At 39.1% G+C, this 13,781-nt stretch overlaps 1 protein-coding gene across 2 annotated transcripts in view; it reads left to right on the forward strand.

Annotated features, from left to right (window-relative positions):
• Window positions 1-11,027: 11,027 nt before the first annotated feature.
• The window catches only part of CLC-F (chloride channel F), an 89,034-nt gene continuing 86,280 nt past the window's right edge, over window positions 11,028-13,781 (forward strand). The window contains exons 1-2 of one of the 2 annotated variants that reach the window (XM_089424284.1): window positions 11,028-11,332; window positions 11,537-12,011. In XM_089424284.1, the coding sequence (XP_089280410.1) occupies window positions 11,688-12,011 (324 nt within the window). In that variant the 5' untranslated portion in view covers window positions 11,028-11,332; window positions 11,537-11,687. Of the gene's footprint in view, window positions 12,012-13,781 lie in introns of both variants that reach the window. The other variant, XM_089424283.1, reaches the window with a different exon arrangement.

Consider the following 13,781-nt stretch of genomic DNA (forward strand, 5'->3'; position numbering starts at 1 on the left):
TTATCCACTAATGGAACAGTAGAGTCAGAAGTTGCTCGAGGATCAACTGAAGAATAATCCAATTGATCAACCTTAACGATTTTCCCTTCATGAGGAAAGCAAATGACACGAAACAGAGTCGAAACGACGGCGTCCATTTCATATACCCAGTTCCTTCCTAAGAGGAGATTGTAGTCTAGGTTAGCATCAATGACTTCTACTTCGATCTCAACGACCTTCCCTCCAACACATATAGGGAAGGCCGGGATAATCCCGTATGGCTTATGAGAATGACCATCAAATGTTGTCAAGAGGGTAGGTGAAGGAACAACCGACGGTGATCCAATGGCCTTCCAGCATGACATAGACATGACACACGTGGAAGCTCCCTCATCTATAACTATTTGGAAAATATTAGTTTTCCGGTAGGTAGACTTTATCTAGAAAGCCATATGATGAGGAAGTCTCTTTTTGACATTATTCATATCAAAAGTGAGAGCTAAGGAATTGTTTGGATCCACTGCCCCCATTGCCGATAGCAAGGCACTTCTTTGAGCAGGACATGACTGGAGAACCTCTAAAGCGGACATAGCACATGGACTCTGAGCAGATCCTCAACAATGGAGTAATTATGGGCTGCCCTAAGATTAGGGTTGATAGTCACACGTTTAGCGGAACCTTTCGGTGTCCGTGGTATAGTCTCGACAGAAGGTCGCTCAATATGAAGTGGGTTGGTAGTTTCGGGAACTGATTTATCCTTAGAAGTTCCAGCTTCACCATAATCGCGTGACCGATGGTCACATTAGCGTGAGAACCCATCATGAAAACATTTGATGATTTATCCCCTTCCTGGCTGCCCCCTGCGGAGGTACCAGGGTTTGAACTTGCGCCAGTAAGAAGTTGCTGCCCTTGGGGGAAAGGGTTTGTTAACACAGCTTGAGAACTAGAAGTCCCTTGCTGCCCTAGCAAGTGCTGAGCGTCTTGGATTTTGGGGCAGAGATGAGTTAAATGGTCTCCATTGCACAGCTTGCATGGAAACTTGACTTTCTTTTTAGACTCATTTCTACCACCACCAGCATTATTGCCGGATTTATTTGCATCAATCTTCCCATACTAACTCTTTTTCTTACCTCGTCCTTTCTTTTTCCCATTGGAATTCTGATTTCCTTTGGGGTTATCAGATTGGATGGCATTAATCGAAGAGGTTTGGGAAGATGAAGGGTTAGACGATGTGACTTGGTTGTTAGAAGCAGTTTGCAAAGACAACTGCTGCAATTGGTTCAACAAGTTCACTGCACTTGTGTCTACTGATCCAACGATACCATACGCATGGGGACTTGGCTTCGACTTGGCTAAATCAACCTTAAACCCAGGAGCATCTGGCAAGATTTTTTGTAGGATCCCAGATTGAGAGTATATCAATTCCAATTGGTGGGCCCTAAAAATAGCTTGCTCCTCAGAATAGACTCCAGACATGGAGACATCCTTAGAGATTTCAGGTTGTAAAGATTTCAAAAACCATTCTAGACGGTACTCCGGAGGGATTTTGACTTTAACGAGCCTCTTTCTCATTCTCCATTCCTGAATATGGTCAGAAATGTGAGTTACCTGGTCCTGACGAAAAGTGGCCAGAAGTTCAGTTCCGACATCACAATGGACAGGCAACTGGAAATGATTTAAGAAAATAGTAGCTAAGTCAACGAAAGATGTAAAGCTGCCTCCTGGAAACTCTATATACCATTTGGCTGCAATACCAGTCAAGGTGGGTTGACAGAGTCTCAACCTAATTGAGTCATCAATAAGGGAGTTAGATGAGCACCACAAATGGAATGTGGTTACGTGGTCGCCTGGTCTTCACCGCCCTTTCCTTCGAATTTTGGAATGTCCGAAGGGAGTTTGGTTGGGACCGGAGGCCAGGCCGGGTTGTATTTTATTGGATCGTTTGTTAATTTCGTGAGGTCTAACAAGTTTAAAGTTGCCAGAAATGGAAGCCTAGGAGGACCTTGGGGATTCCATCCAGACTAGGTGGAACTCCCAAAGTTCTGAAAAGATTGGCCTGGATTTTGAAAGGCACCAGGTTGCCCGAAGTAACCAGCAGAACCAAAGGACGAACCTTGTGATCTAGCAACACTCGGAGTTTGACCAACTCCAGCCGTAAAACCTCCATAACTGGCGAAGCTTCCTCCTAAAGGATTATAAGGAGTTGATAACCCCTGATATGGATTCCAAGCAGAAGCTAAGGGAGGAATACTTCGAAACGAGCTAACCGTGGAGTACGACACATTCCCTTGTTGGCCATATAACGGATTTCGAGTTCCCATGCCACTAACCGCAAGGTTAGTCCAACCTTGGAAAGGATTGCTGCTTTGTCCTGTAGAAGAAAAAGGCATAGATCCTACTGTCAGGTTGGAATGTGGTATATGACCACTTCCAAAAGGAAAACCCTGAAATGAAGCTGATCCACCCATCATGGATGTGGCAGCACTAAACGGAACTGATGGAATACCCTGTGAATGGGTGCCAAAAGGGAAAAATCCAGTACTAAAAGCATTGGCTTGGGAATTTCCACTCGTAGAAGGAATGGAGGTAGACCCAACTAAAGATGTGTTAGTGAAAGACCCAAATAAAGATGCAGAGGAGATGGAAATAGTTCCTCCCCCTTGTACTAATGTTGGGGTCTGCATCGTTGTAGCACTTGTGGTGGAAGCCATGCTTCCAGTAGTAGTCATCGATGGTAAGTGCGTAATATGACCTGGACTTGACGGTCTATGCGTCGGAGATCCAATGTATTGTAATACTTCTGGATGACTAGAAGGTAGGGGAGAATTCGGAGCCGCTAATGACTCTGAAAATTCTTCTACCTCAATGTTATCCTCCGCTTGAAAGAGAACTCGAGATAGAACTGGAGTGTTCCTCTCTTGTTCAACAAAAGTACCAGGCCTATCTTGAACACTAATGTCCCTGAGAGGAGGATCAATCCCCGATGCGTTAGCTGCCGTTGGATGAAACCCACCGGTAGTATTACCTCTGCACCTTCTAGGAGAAGGCTCTAAACTTGGTGGTGAAAGACCACAAAGTCTTCGAGACTGTCTAGGAGACCGATCAGCCACTTTGAATTTTTTATTAAGATCTAGCTAAAGACTCAAAAAATTGAAAGCTAGGCCAACTAAGAGCACAGAGCACACACTAAAAAGTCCCTAAAGATATCAGCCAGTCAAACAACTTTCGAGTATTTCCGCTCCAGGTGATGAGGACAGACACCAAAATACAAGAAAGTGAAATAAGGGGCCTTCCAAAGATAGTATGGGATAATGACGGCCCAGTCCTACCAACGAAGGTAACAGAGGAAGTTACGCTGACCTCCTAACAACAACCTGCACCGGTGCTAGCCCCCAAGCTTCGCAAGGGTGCCCTTCGGTAGTACTGTTGAGAGTGATGCAACATCGACCTCAGGTGCCACGGGATTCACCTCCGCAGCCACCTATGTAGATCCCTAGGAGTAACAACTAATGTTACCAACTCGTATCAGAAGCCAGGCGAAACAGTCGTGAGGTTAAACCGACAAGTAGGAGAGGGGGTATCTCTCTTCCCTGTCTTCAAGAACCCTCGTGCTTAACTCCCAGATTCGGAGCTTTCCTGGTCTTCCTAACGCTATTGGATTTTCACTCACTATTCAGACTCCTACGTTTGATTGTTTAAATGGCCTTGGAGAGTTATCTCTCCACACACCTAATCCAAGGCCCTAAAATCCTAAAACTTGTTGGTGTATCTAACTTGATAATAAAAAGTTTTAATGGATTTTAATTAGCGTTTGATTTTAAAATAGGTTGTTCTTTAAGTCAAGGGATTTGTGGAAATGAAACTTGTGGTGTTTTGACGCAAAAGAAATTAATAAAAACCAAACTACATGCAAATGCACTTGTTTTCGTTTTTCGATGAAAGAAATTTCTACAAAGGTTCAGAGGAGCTTCTAAGAAAGCAACAAATTTTTCTTTTCTTTTTCTTTTACTCACGCTTCACACTCACAAAATTTAACAAAACTATGGATGCCTAAAAAGATGTGCAAATTTATCCTAATGCAAAAAGTACATGCTGATGCAAAAACTCAAAACTACTCTAAATCAAGAAATGAAAGTTGCTTGTTTATCAATTCAATTTGCCACTTAAAATGTTTAGATGGAATATAAGTCACTAAATCTCACTTTCGTCTCTACACTAAAAGCAAGTTTCAAGACAAAAAAAAAATGCACTTCCATTCACTAAAAGAAACTAAATGTTTTTAAGCAAGTTTCAAGACAAACAAAAAATGCACTTCCATTCACTAAAAGAAACTAAATGAAAAACAAAGTTCAAGAAAGAAAAACCAAGTTTTTTTCAAGAAGTTTTCTTCAAAAAGCGAAAAACAAAATGTCTTTTCAAAAGTGCTTTCAACAAGACTGAAACTTTATGATTGAAGAATAGGCAACAAACACTTTTGCAAGTTGACAACACAAAATGGATGAAAACTCAACAAAAACAATGTGTTTTAAAGATGCTCTTAACAATCAAAAGCAGCAATGAAAGCCTTGGCAATAAAGACCAAAAGATCAAAAAGACAATTTTCAAGAAAGTGTCAATCAACAACTTTCATGAAACAAGAAAAGTAGATGGTCACAAAAAGTAGTTTTGTCAAGCAAACAAAAAGGTCACCAAAACAAGATTTGACACGAAGATTGAGAACAATCTTCCTGCCCTGAAGGATCAGAGCAGCCAAGATTCCTAACAAGAAATCTTGCGTGCTTAGACAAAGACGATGACGCTTGCAAAAACAAAAACAAGACCAACACTACTCACAATCAGAGAGAATTCGAAATCAGATGCTTGCTGTAAAAATGCAGACTGACACAGAAAAGTAATTGTTCAGGATTGAATCAGACTAGCAGACAGACCTTCAGAAACAAAAAGATTTGAGAAATCTTGAAAATTTAAGATATACGCGACTGTACTTATGTACAGGTGCGTGTATACGCGACTATGCTTAAGGAAACCTGCATATACGTGGGTTCTCTTAAGGAAACATGCGTGTATATGCCTCTGTAAACAAGCAAAAAAGCGTATATGACAAACTTCAAGAAAAACAAAGAAACAGTCTGAAGAAACTGATCAAACTTTCAAAGCAGATTCTTACAAGAATAGACTACTTAGTGGCAGTAAGCAAATACAAAGCGGAGTCGCCAATTCTGTTAAGGGATGAATTCCCCTAGGGTTTTAGGTTAATACCCTAGCAGATTAGAGGTTTTCTATACAAAGAAACACACATTACATACAACCATAATGCTAATATAAGCAAACTATGCGATAGGGCGCATACGTGGGGGTCCTTCGTTTGAGAAGATCCACTTAGGGTCCAAACCCTCTTTGAGTCCCTTTTGCTCCTTTGACCTGCAAAACCATCAATTCAAGAAAGTACAGTAGTATATGGACTAAACATCATCAAGAAATCATCTTCATAATATATTGAAAGGTAGTTAGTCATGCAATTAAACAACCATTCATACATGAATCATAACATAGATATCATAAACATGAAGAAGATCTATATCAGGAACAAGGACAAGTGTTTCTTTTATTATAGACAAATAAAGTACAGAAAGGAATAATTTCACCTGATTCGTCCTTTCGCGAGGCTCCAAGCGGAACCATCCTCTGGATTCGCCCAATCTCAAGCCTTTAGCAAACTCCTTCCATGACTTACTCCATGATGTCTCAAAAGGTGGATAAACATCAACACATAAGGAAACAAAGGTTTCTTATAAATGGGGGAAGTGCAGGAGGCACAAGGATCTTCAGACCTGGTCAGGGAAATTTCAGCATAATAATCTTTCTCTCTCTTATAAGGGATAAAACACTGTTTTTTAAATTTTTGGACCAGGTCTGGAAGGATGGGTTGCCCTAGGCCATGAGTGCAGCATCACAAACATCAAGAGTGAGATTTGGAGCTATAACACTCTCTCAAAGGGTTAATGGTTGTGATTAAAGAATATGGATAGATGGCTAACTCTATGGTTTGTGATTGTATATGTTTATAGGTTGAAAGATGAAGGCTGGCTACCATTGGGCTATGGAGTCAAAGTATGTTTCAATACCACAGCAAGATCAGCTTAACATGAAGTCAGGGCATAGAGAGTTTTTATACATCAACAAAACAAAGATACAATGCAAGGAAACACAGTTTATAAATACATGAAGGAAGTTAGAGCATCATTGATGAGTTCTAAGTAACATGTATTCATACCACTGCAAGTAAGTGAAAGAGGAAAGCCATGAGACAATAGGACATTAAAAACTCTCTTTGAATCCTGAGTAGTGAAGCCAAAACATTCTACCTAGCATGGAAGTCAAGGCATTATAGAGTTCAAGTGCAGAAATGCAAATATAAAACAGTGAAACACAATTAGTTTATCTATGAAGGAAATCAGAGCATCATTGATGAATTCTGAGTATCATAAGTAAACACCACTGCAATGTAAGTATTGGAAGATGCCATCAAAACAAGAACATACAAGAACTCTTCATGAATCTTGAGTTGTCTAAGTAGAAATTCTGCATTAGGTTAAAAATATACGCAGTCTGCACATAAAGCAGCAGCTGAGCCAAAAAGTCTCCAACCCTTTGCTAATTCAACCTATTGCTTCATATATAGCATTTACAATATGGATTCCCTCATCCCTCATCAAGAGAATTCAAATTTGCTATGAGTGACACCTATTCTAACCATAAAACGAACTATTAAATACAAATGACAACTAACTAGCAGTCCTAGAGTCCTAATACAATTAGGAGTACAACTCCTTGTTATGATTACAACAACCTTATCTAAACATTGAAAGTATTATTTGACAGTTGCAACCTCATGAAGTCGAATTTGATGAAGCCTCCCACGTTGTCACCTTACTGTTTGTTGATATACCCTAGAAATTAGGGAACATGTTTCCCTGTTTTTACGTTTAGGATCCTTGAAAATTGGCACGTGGGATAGAGCCTTTATCTTCTCATCCATGACATATTTTATGAATCTAAAGGAATTTTTTGTAGTCCATGCTGTCTAGAACAAAAACCTCTCTTGGTTTTTTAAAACACTTCTCCAGGTGTCCAGAACCTGTCCTTGAAAAACACGTGTAAAATAGGAAAAATCCATTCTCTGAAATTAGGGTTTCAAAGAAAGCTTAGTATCTCCCAATTGAAAACACTTATGAAGAAAGTGAGATAGGTTATTGTAGCTGGAAGTTTTTATGAAGAGAAGCCTCCTTCAGAATTCCAAAATACCTTTTCCTGTGACCAGAAACTGAGCTTGAAAAAGACTGTTAAAACCAGAAGACAAAGCTTGACTTTCAACAGTTTCGTAGCACAAGTTTAACCATTAATTTCTCCCACCTCAGAAAGAATTTGAAGAAACTGAAAGAGGTTTTTGTATTTCATTATGTTAGGAAGAAAAGCCTCTTTTATTTTTCAAAATTGAGTTTTCAGCTGCTCAGGAAACCTTCTGGAAGTTTACTAGTAAAAGCAGAAAACAAAGTCTTTTATGTTGAAACAGGCTTTTTCAGGGGTTTCGTAGCGCGCTACGAAAACTCCTAGTTCAGTGAAAATTATGGGTTTTGCGCTACGAAAACTCCTAGGTAGTTTTTTAGTGCATGAAAATCTTGACACAAGTTTGACACATGGAAATTATGTGTGATGTGGGACCAGAGGTGGGCGAGAACGAAGTGTTGACCCTATTTGACCATGCCAACAAGACTCTCTTCTAGATCTTAGACACTAAAGAAACCATGGAAAGACTAGATCAAGACTAACACCAATCCTTTGGAATAAAGCTGATGCTCAGAATTTAGAAATCATTTCTTAAGTGATAACACGGTGCGAGATTGCACCAGCATGTTGGAAGAATTATTTGAGGTCCTCACAAATCTGCAGGAGGACCCCAACATCCAGTGCTTAGAGACAGAGGCACGAGAACTCCAACATTAGTATTACAATGTCAAAGGAACTGCGCAGATGGTGGACCTCACTCAGAGGCTCGCACGGATGCAACAGGCCAAAGCACAGAAAGAACAGGTGGATGCGTCACGACACAAGGAAGTAGTCCTTAAGGCGAGTGTTCAGTCTTGGATCGATGAGGCCTTCACCATCACAAAAGAAATTGAAGGCAAGCTCGCACACATGCAGGGGATACAGGCACAGATGCAAAGAATCACTTTCGACACCGCAGTCTCGGAACAACGCATGCAGTAGATCCAACAGGCAGTAGCTCAGTGCGTTGCTGACCTTGCCGCAGTTCGGACAGAGTTGGAGGGACTTTGCATGAAGATCTCTGTGCCGACAGAGTGACTCGAGGGCGAGTCACGATGTTTGTGTTGGGGTCCTGTTGGGAATGGAATCCCCCCCCAAGGCATGTTTTCGGGCTTAAAGCCCAAGTTTTGACCAAATTTTCTTGTAAAAGCTTCGTGAATTGTGAACGCGGAGCGCGAAATTATGATAGAGTCACAGGGTTGTCTGCCCTCGTTTTGTAATGTAATATCGGCTTAATATACCTACCCATGGTTTGCGGACCATGGGATTGTATAAATAGAGCGAGGCTCTAAATAGGGAAGATAAAGAAAAAACAGAATAGAAGAGGATGAGAAGCCTAAGTGATTGAGTCGAAGTGTAAAGTGTGTCTTTGGGTCGTAGAGTAGGGGAAGGCTCTGCAGCTGAGTGCGCAGAGGCCAAGTAGTCCGCAGTTGAGTGCGCGGACCCCTGTAACTGAGTGCACAGGGCAGGTTGAGTCTGTAACCGTTGGGAGAATCAATAAAGAGAAATTTTACCATATTTATGTGTATCTTTTCCTGGTTTAATGCATGATTCGATATAATTTGCAAGTATACTGTTTATTTATTGCGCGAACTTGTATGAATGTTTTGTATAACTAATTATAACATAAGACATCCAAGTACACAAAGGTAATTAACTGGTACAGGAAGATAAGTAAGATCTCAGGTAATAGCGCAGAGTGTGGCTCTAGCAACGTGGGAGCTCCACAACCCTTGGTTAGGGTTGCGCGAAGGCAGTGTAGGTCGCGAGGAACAGGGAAGTGCGCGAGGTGACTTGCGTGCAGGAACAAACAGTGGACCAGTCGAACCTCTCAGACATATCAAGGGTGCGGAAACATGGTTCTAGCACCCTCCCATACTACTTCGGGTGAGACCTTAGTCCGCGCTCCACGGACTGTTGCCGAAAGGGCTAGTAGTACAGGGATTTGTTTGGCTAATTAACTTTGAACCTGGGTCAGGCCCCAACAAGCCAGCACTTGGAGGAGGGCTTCACTTGGCATTTTTGGTGGTAAGTCTAGTCTTGGTCTTGGTCTTGGATATCTCATTTTTATCTGATTCTACAAGATAAAGATTGTTGTTGAGTTTTCCTCCTTGTGGGGTTTTGATCTGGCTTAGAGCCTAATTTTGTTGTCTCTTATCTCTTTATTTTTCTTGAAAGACTAAACATTTGTATAATTTCTTGATGAAGAACACACATGAAGTAATAAGAAGACATTAAACATTCACAAGTAACTATCAAGACAAAGACATCAAGCCTAATCATAATACACTTGTTTCTCAACATGAAGATACATAAATAGAATAAACCATAGTTTGATTCCCTTTATATCTTGTCAATTAATTAATCCGTTTACTTGTCATTGTTAATACCCAAGATAATAAGACACATAACATAATAATCTATGACACTAGATCACACATTATTCAATTCTTAACCCTGATTAATCTAGTAGCCTATATTCTTCTTTATCTCCTTTCATTCTTATTCTTCCTTGATTTTCCATTTTTGCACCAAACATTGATTAATTACTCTTATCTCCTTCCAGGCATTCAAGTTGGGGCCTTCCTCTCCATGGTAGCACGACTATTCACTCTAATCATTACTCTACATTACTTACTAGAATGGTTGGGAGGGATTAATCACATATCTTCATACACAAAAATTGTGTATTGTTGCCAAGTGTTGTGATATAGGAACCTACATGTCAATGTATCTGTGGAGCAACATGGCAAATATGATACATGCAAATGCTTCATTCTTCTTTGGTTATTAAAGTCAATTTTTCTTTAAATTACTAAGTTTTTCTTTTTTGCTCATTTGAGGCACTTCTTTTAAACCCAAGAGAAGCATGACCACTAGCCCAAAGAGGTTAAATACTATAGGTAGCTTGCTCGAGATGGCAAAATGATGCCTATGGGGTGAACCATTAACACAAGCACCCATGATAAGTTAAGTTACCATGATAGTAGTTTACCTTTTTGTCAAAATCACTCAAGACATGAACTTGGCCCCATCTTCTTGTTAGTGGCTTTGGTATATTTAACCTTATTCAAACAAGTCTTTCATTTATTTATTTCTTAATTTTATTTATAATAATTTATTTATGATGAGGCCAAGTTTCACTTATTTTTAGAAATTCAAATCCTTGTTGTCATAAAATATGCCAAGTCAATTTAGCGTGTCCCAAGTGATTGGTAGGGTTTAATAATAACCTACCCACCTAAGTTCAAGTCTCATTGACATGATTATATATAAATATTGTGAATATATTGGCTATGTACCTCTTTTTTGAATTAAACACCATAAAAATTTCATCAAAAAATAAATAAATTTGTCCACTTATTAACTTATTTTACATAATATATATATATATTTTTTAAAATCTAAACCAAAAAAATACTCTTATAATAATTTTTTTTTCAAAAAATTAATTTTAACAAATTTTTAAAACATTAATCATAATTCTATTATTAAAATAATTTTGTATGTAATAAAATGTTATTAATATTAAAATCCTTAAAAATTAATATAAAAAGTCAAATCAATAAACCTCCCACTAAATTTATTTCATTACTTAATTGCAATACGTTACCAAATCAACATCCTCAAAAAAATTCCATCCCTTTCGAAAAAATTTGCTAGACCACTTTCACACCAGTCAAACCTTAATACAAGTATATGTTTATGTGTAAAAGGCTGTACACAATTGAAAGAATTAAGCAATGTTTGTCTTCAAAGCAAGGTGAACGCAAAATATCTAGTTTCCATATATTTCCATGAAGGTTAGACTTCTAGATATATATTCCAACGAATTCGGTTTCTGTTCTGGTTGTTCCCAGACAAATATGCAGTACATTTCAGACTGCATATTCTTCTTTGATCTAATGATTAGATGCACACATTTCTGCTTGCGGTTCCCCACTGTACGTAGACGTGCCATCCTGTAGCAATTTGACAGGTTTAGCATCAGCGCTTGTACGACCAGGGGGTTTTAGAATAAAATCTGGTGAGTTCAATGGCTTATTAAGTACCCCATTGCGGCAATTTCACAGGTTTTACCGCCGATAAGTTGTGATCTGATGCTTACTCAAGCAATAAGCAGTTAAGATCAGGAGCTTATTGCAGAACCCCGTTTTGAACCTCACAATTACTATTTTTTTTTTATCCAATGGGTAATATCTATTTCTGTCAAATTTTCTTGAAATACTAGGGTTAGTACACGTGGCTGAGTAATCCCTCGAGACACCATCCAGGTTATGCAGACAAGAATTGGGAAGACTGGTAGTGTATTTATTTACGTGTGACACATCAAGTGGCAGCAAGAATCTAATGCCATTAATCGCAAATTAGGGTTTTACGTGATGTCTGGGGATCACAGTGACCTCAAGATTCTGTCAAGGTCACAGTCCTCAGGCTCAGATTCAGATTTGGAAGTGCAGAGGTTGGTAAGCAGGCCCCCTGACAATATTGATAAGGATGCTGCGAGGAGTTTGGACAGGAGGAGATCGATTAGAAGGTTGTTGAGTAGGAGAATTGTGCCAAAGGAAGGTCGATCTCCTTTGAGCAATCAGGTGGTCTCGCAGGATCGGCTCGGTGAAGGTGCTCCTCCAGAATGGGCTTTGCTGTTGATGGGTTGTCTGCTTGGATTGGCTACCGGGTTGTGCGTCGCTGCATTCAATAATGGGGTAATGATATTTTCAATCTTTCTTTGCGGAGTATGTTCAGCACCAATGGATGCTCTTTGCAGTGCACTTTTCTAGGAAATTTGTATCTCAATCCTCTGTGCCATCTAAAGTAGTGTAATTTGATATGGAATATATCTTTGTTTATCCTTGGATGTTAAAAAGTAATGTAATGTTGCCAGGAATTTATATTTTTAGTCCTGTTTGATTATGATGTGATTAGATGCTCAAGGCAATATTAGTTGGTGAACGCTAGTTTGGCGTCAGGGGATTTTGAAAGTAATGTACGTAGGTTTGTTATGAAGCATGTCTGCTGTAAAACGTTATTTATAGGATATTTATGTTTTTCATTTGTGATTTGATTGTTAAAAAGCAATTCTCCCTTGACAAGGAGATTGGGTGGCAACCAATGTGTATTACCTCCACATTATCAATGTAATCATGTTCATTCTGCTAGTAATCTTTAGACATCTTACTATAATATAAATGATTTCCCTCGTATATTTACAATTTTGTACCCCCAAGGATTGGCTTGACTGGTAGAATGATCTCATGCAAAAGTTCACAGAGGTCCCAAGATCAAATCCCATTGACTTTGGTGTCATGAGTTGGTATTTTGGCTGGTAGTTATTACTGTCCTCCATTTAGAAAACGGGGAAGGGGAAATCTGTAGGGGTTGGTAGTTATTACTGTCTTCCATTTAGAAATCCAGGGACGAGAAAATCTGCAGGGGTTGTCAAGGTACTAACATGCTCACTTGGAACACTTTAATAAGGGGGTGAGTGAGAGGGACTATATTTCTTAGAAAGATATTGACAATGTTGCAATCATGCCCGATTACACTAAGATAAAGTGTGCATAATTGCTAGTTGTTAATCATGTAACAAATAAGGTCCTAGGGAAATTATCATGGATATGGAAGCAAGAATCTGTGTCCATGCATATGAGCTTATACTATCCTTCTAAGATAAAGTGTGCATAATTGCTAGTTGTTAATCATGTAACAAATAAGGTCCTAGGGAAATTATCATGGATATGGAAGCAAGAATCTGTGTCCATGCATATGAGCTTATACTATCCTTCTGTGATTTGATTTCTATCCAAGATAAGTGAGGATAGGCATTAGAGATCCCAACTACTTACATGACTTTCAATGTTTGTAGTGTTTACATGTAGAAGGTTCTTAGCAAAGTTTATCAAATTCTGCAAAGTGTATATATTTGTCTAGAATTTGTGTTAGAGAATCATGACACCAAGACTTTAGGGAGAAATGGCAATGTAAACTACATAATAGGGCGGCTACTAAAACCATAGATGGAAGAATCTCATAGCTTGTCAATGATCCACGTGGAAGAAATTCTAATAGTAATCCTTGATTTTTGAGCCATGATTTATGTAGAGTGAATGAAGATAAATGATGCTGGTGGAGAAATAACAAACTTAGGCTCCCTTAAAAACCCTTGGAATAACCTCAAATCTCATTTTTATTTATAACATGCACTGTTTGAGCAATTTTTGGAAGGTGAGTGTGAACAAATGAAGAAGAAATTGTTTTTTTAGAGGTGTTTTTTGTCGCGGGCTCACATCTTTGACATGCACGGCTTGCATGTTTGACACATGTTAGAGTCCCAAGGTGACTTGGGAGTAGGGGCGGGGAGTGACATTATCAAAAGCTCTCGGGTCGGGAACGAATCAGGAGCAAATTTTTATAATATCTATATCTATATATATATATATATATATATATATGATGCATATATGTCAACAAAAGCA

The sequence above is a fragment of the Pinus tabuliformis genome, chromosome 4_2, assembly GCF_031772625.1.
Source record: "Pinus tabuliformis cultivar Carrire ecotype Pingquan chromosome 4_2, CPIR1, whole genome shotgun sequence".
In the NCBI taxonomy this organism is placed as follows: Eukaryota; Viridiplantae; Streptophyta; class Pinopsida; order Pinales; family Pinaceae; genus Pinus; species Pinus tabuliformis.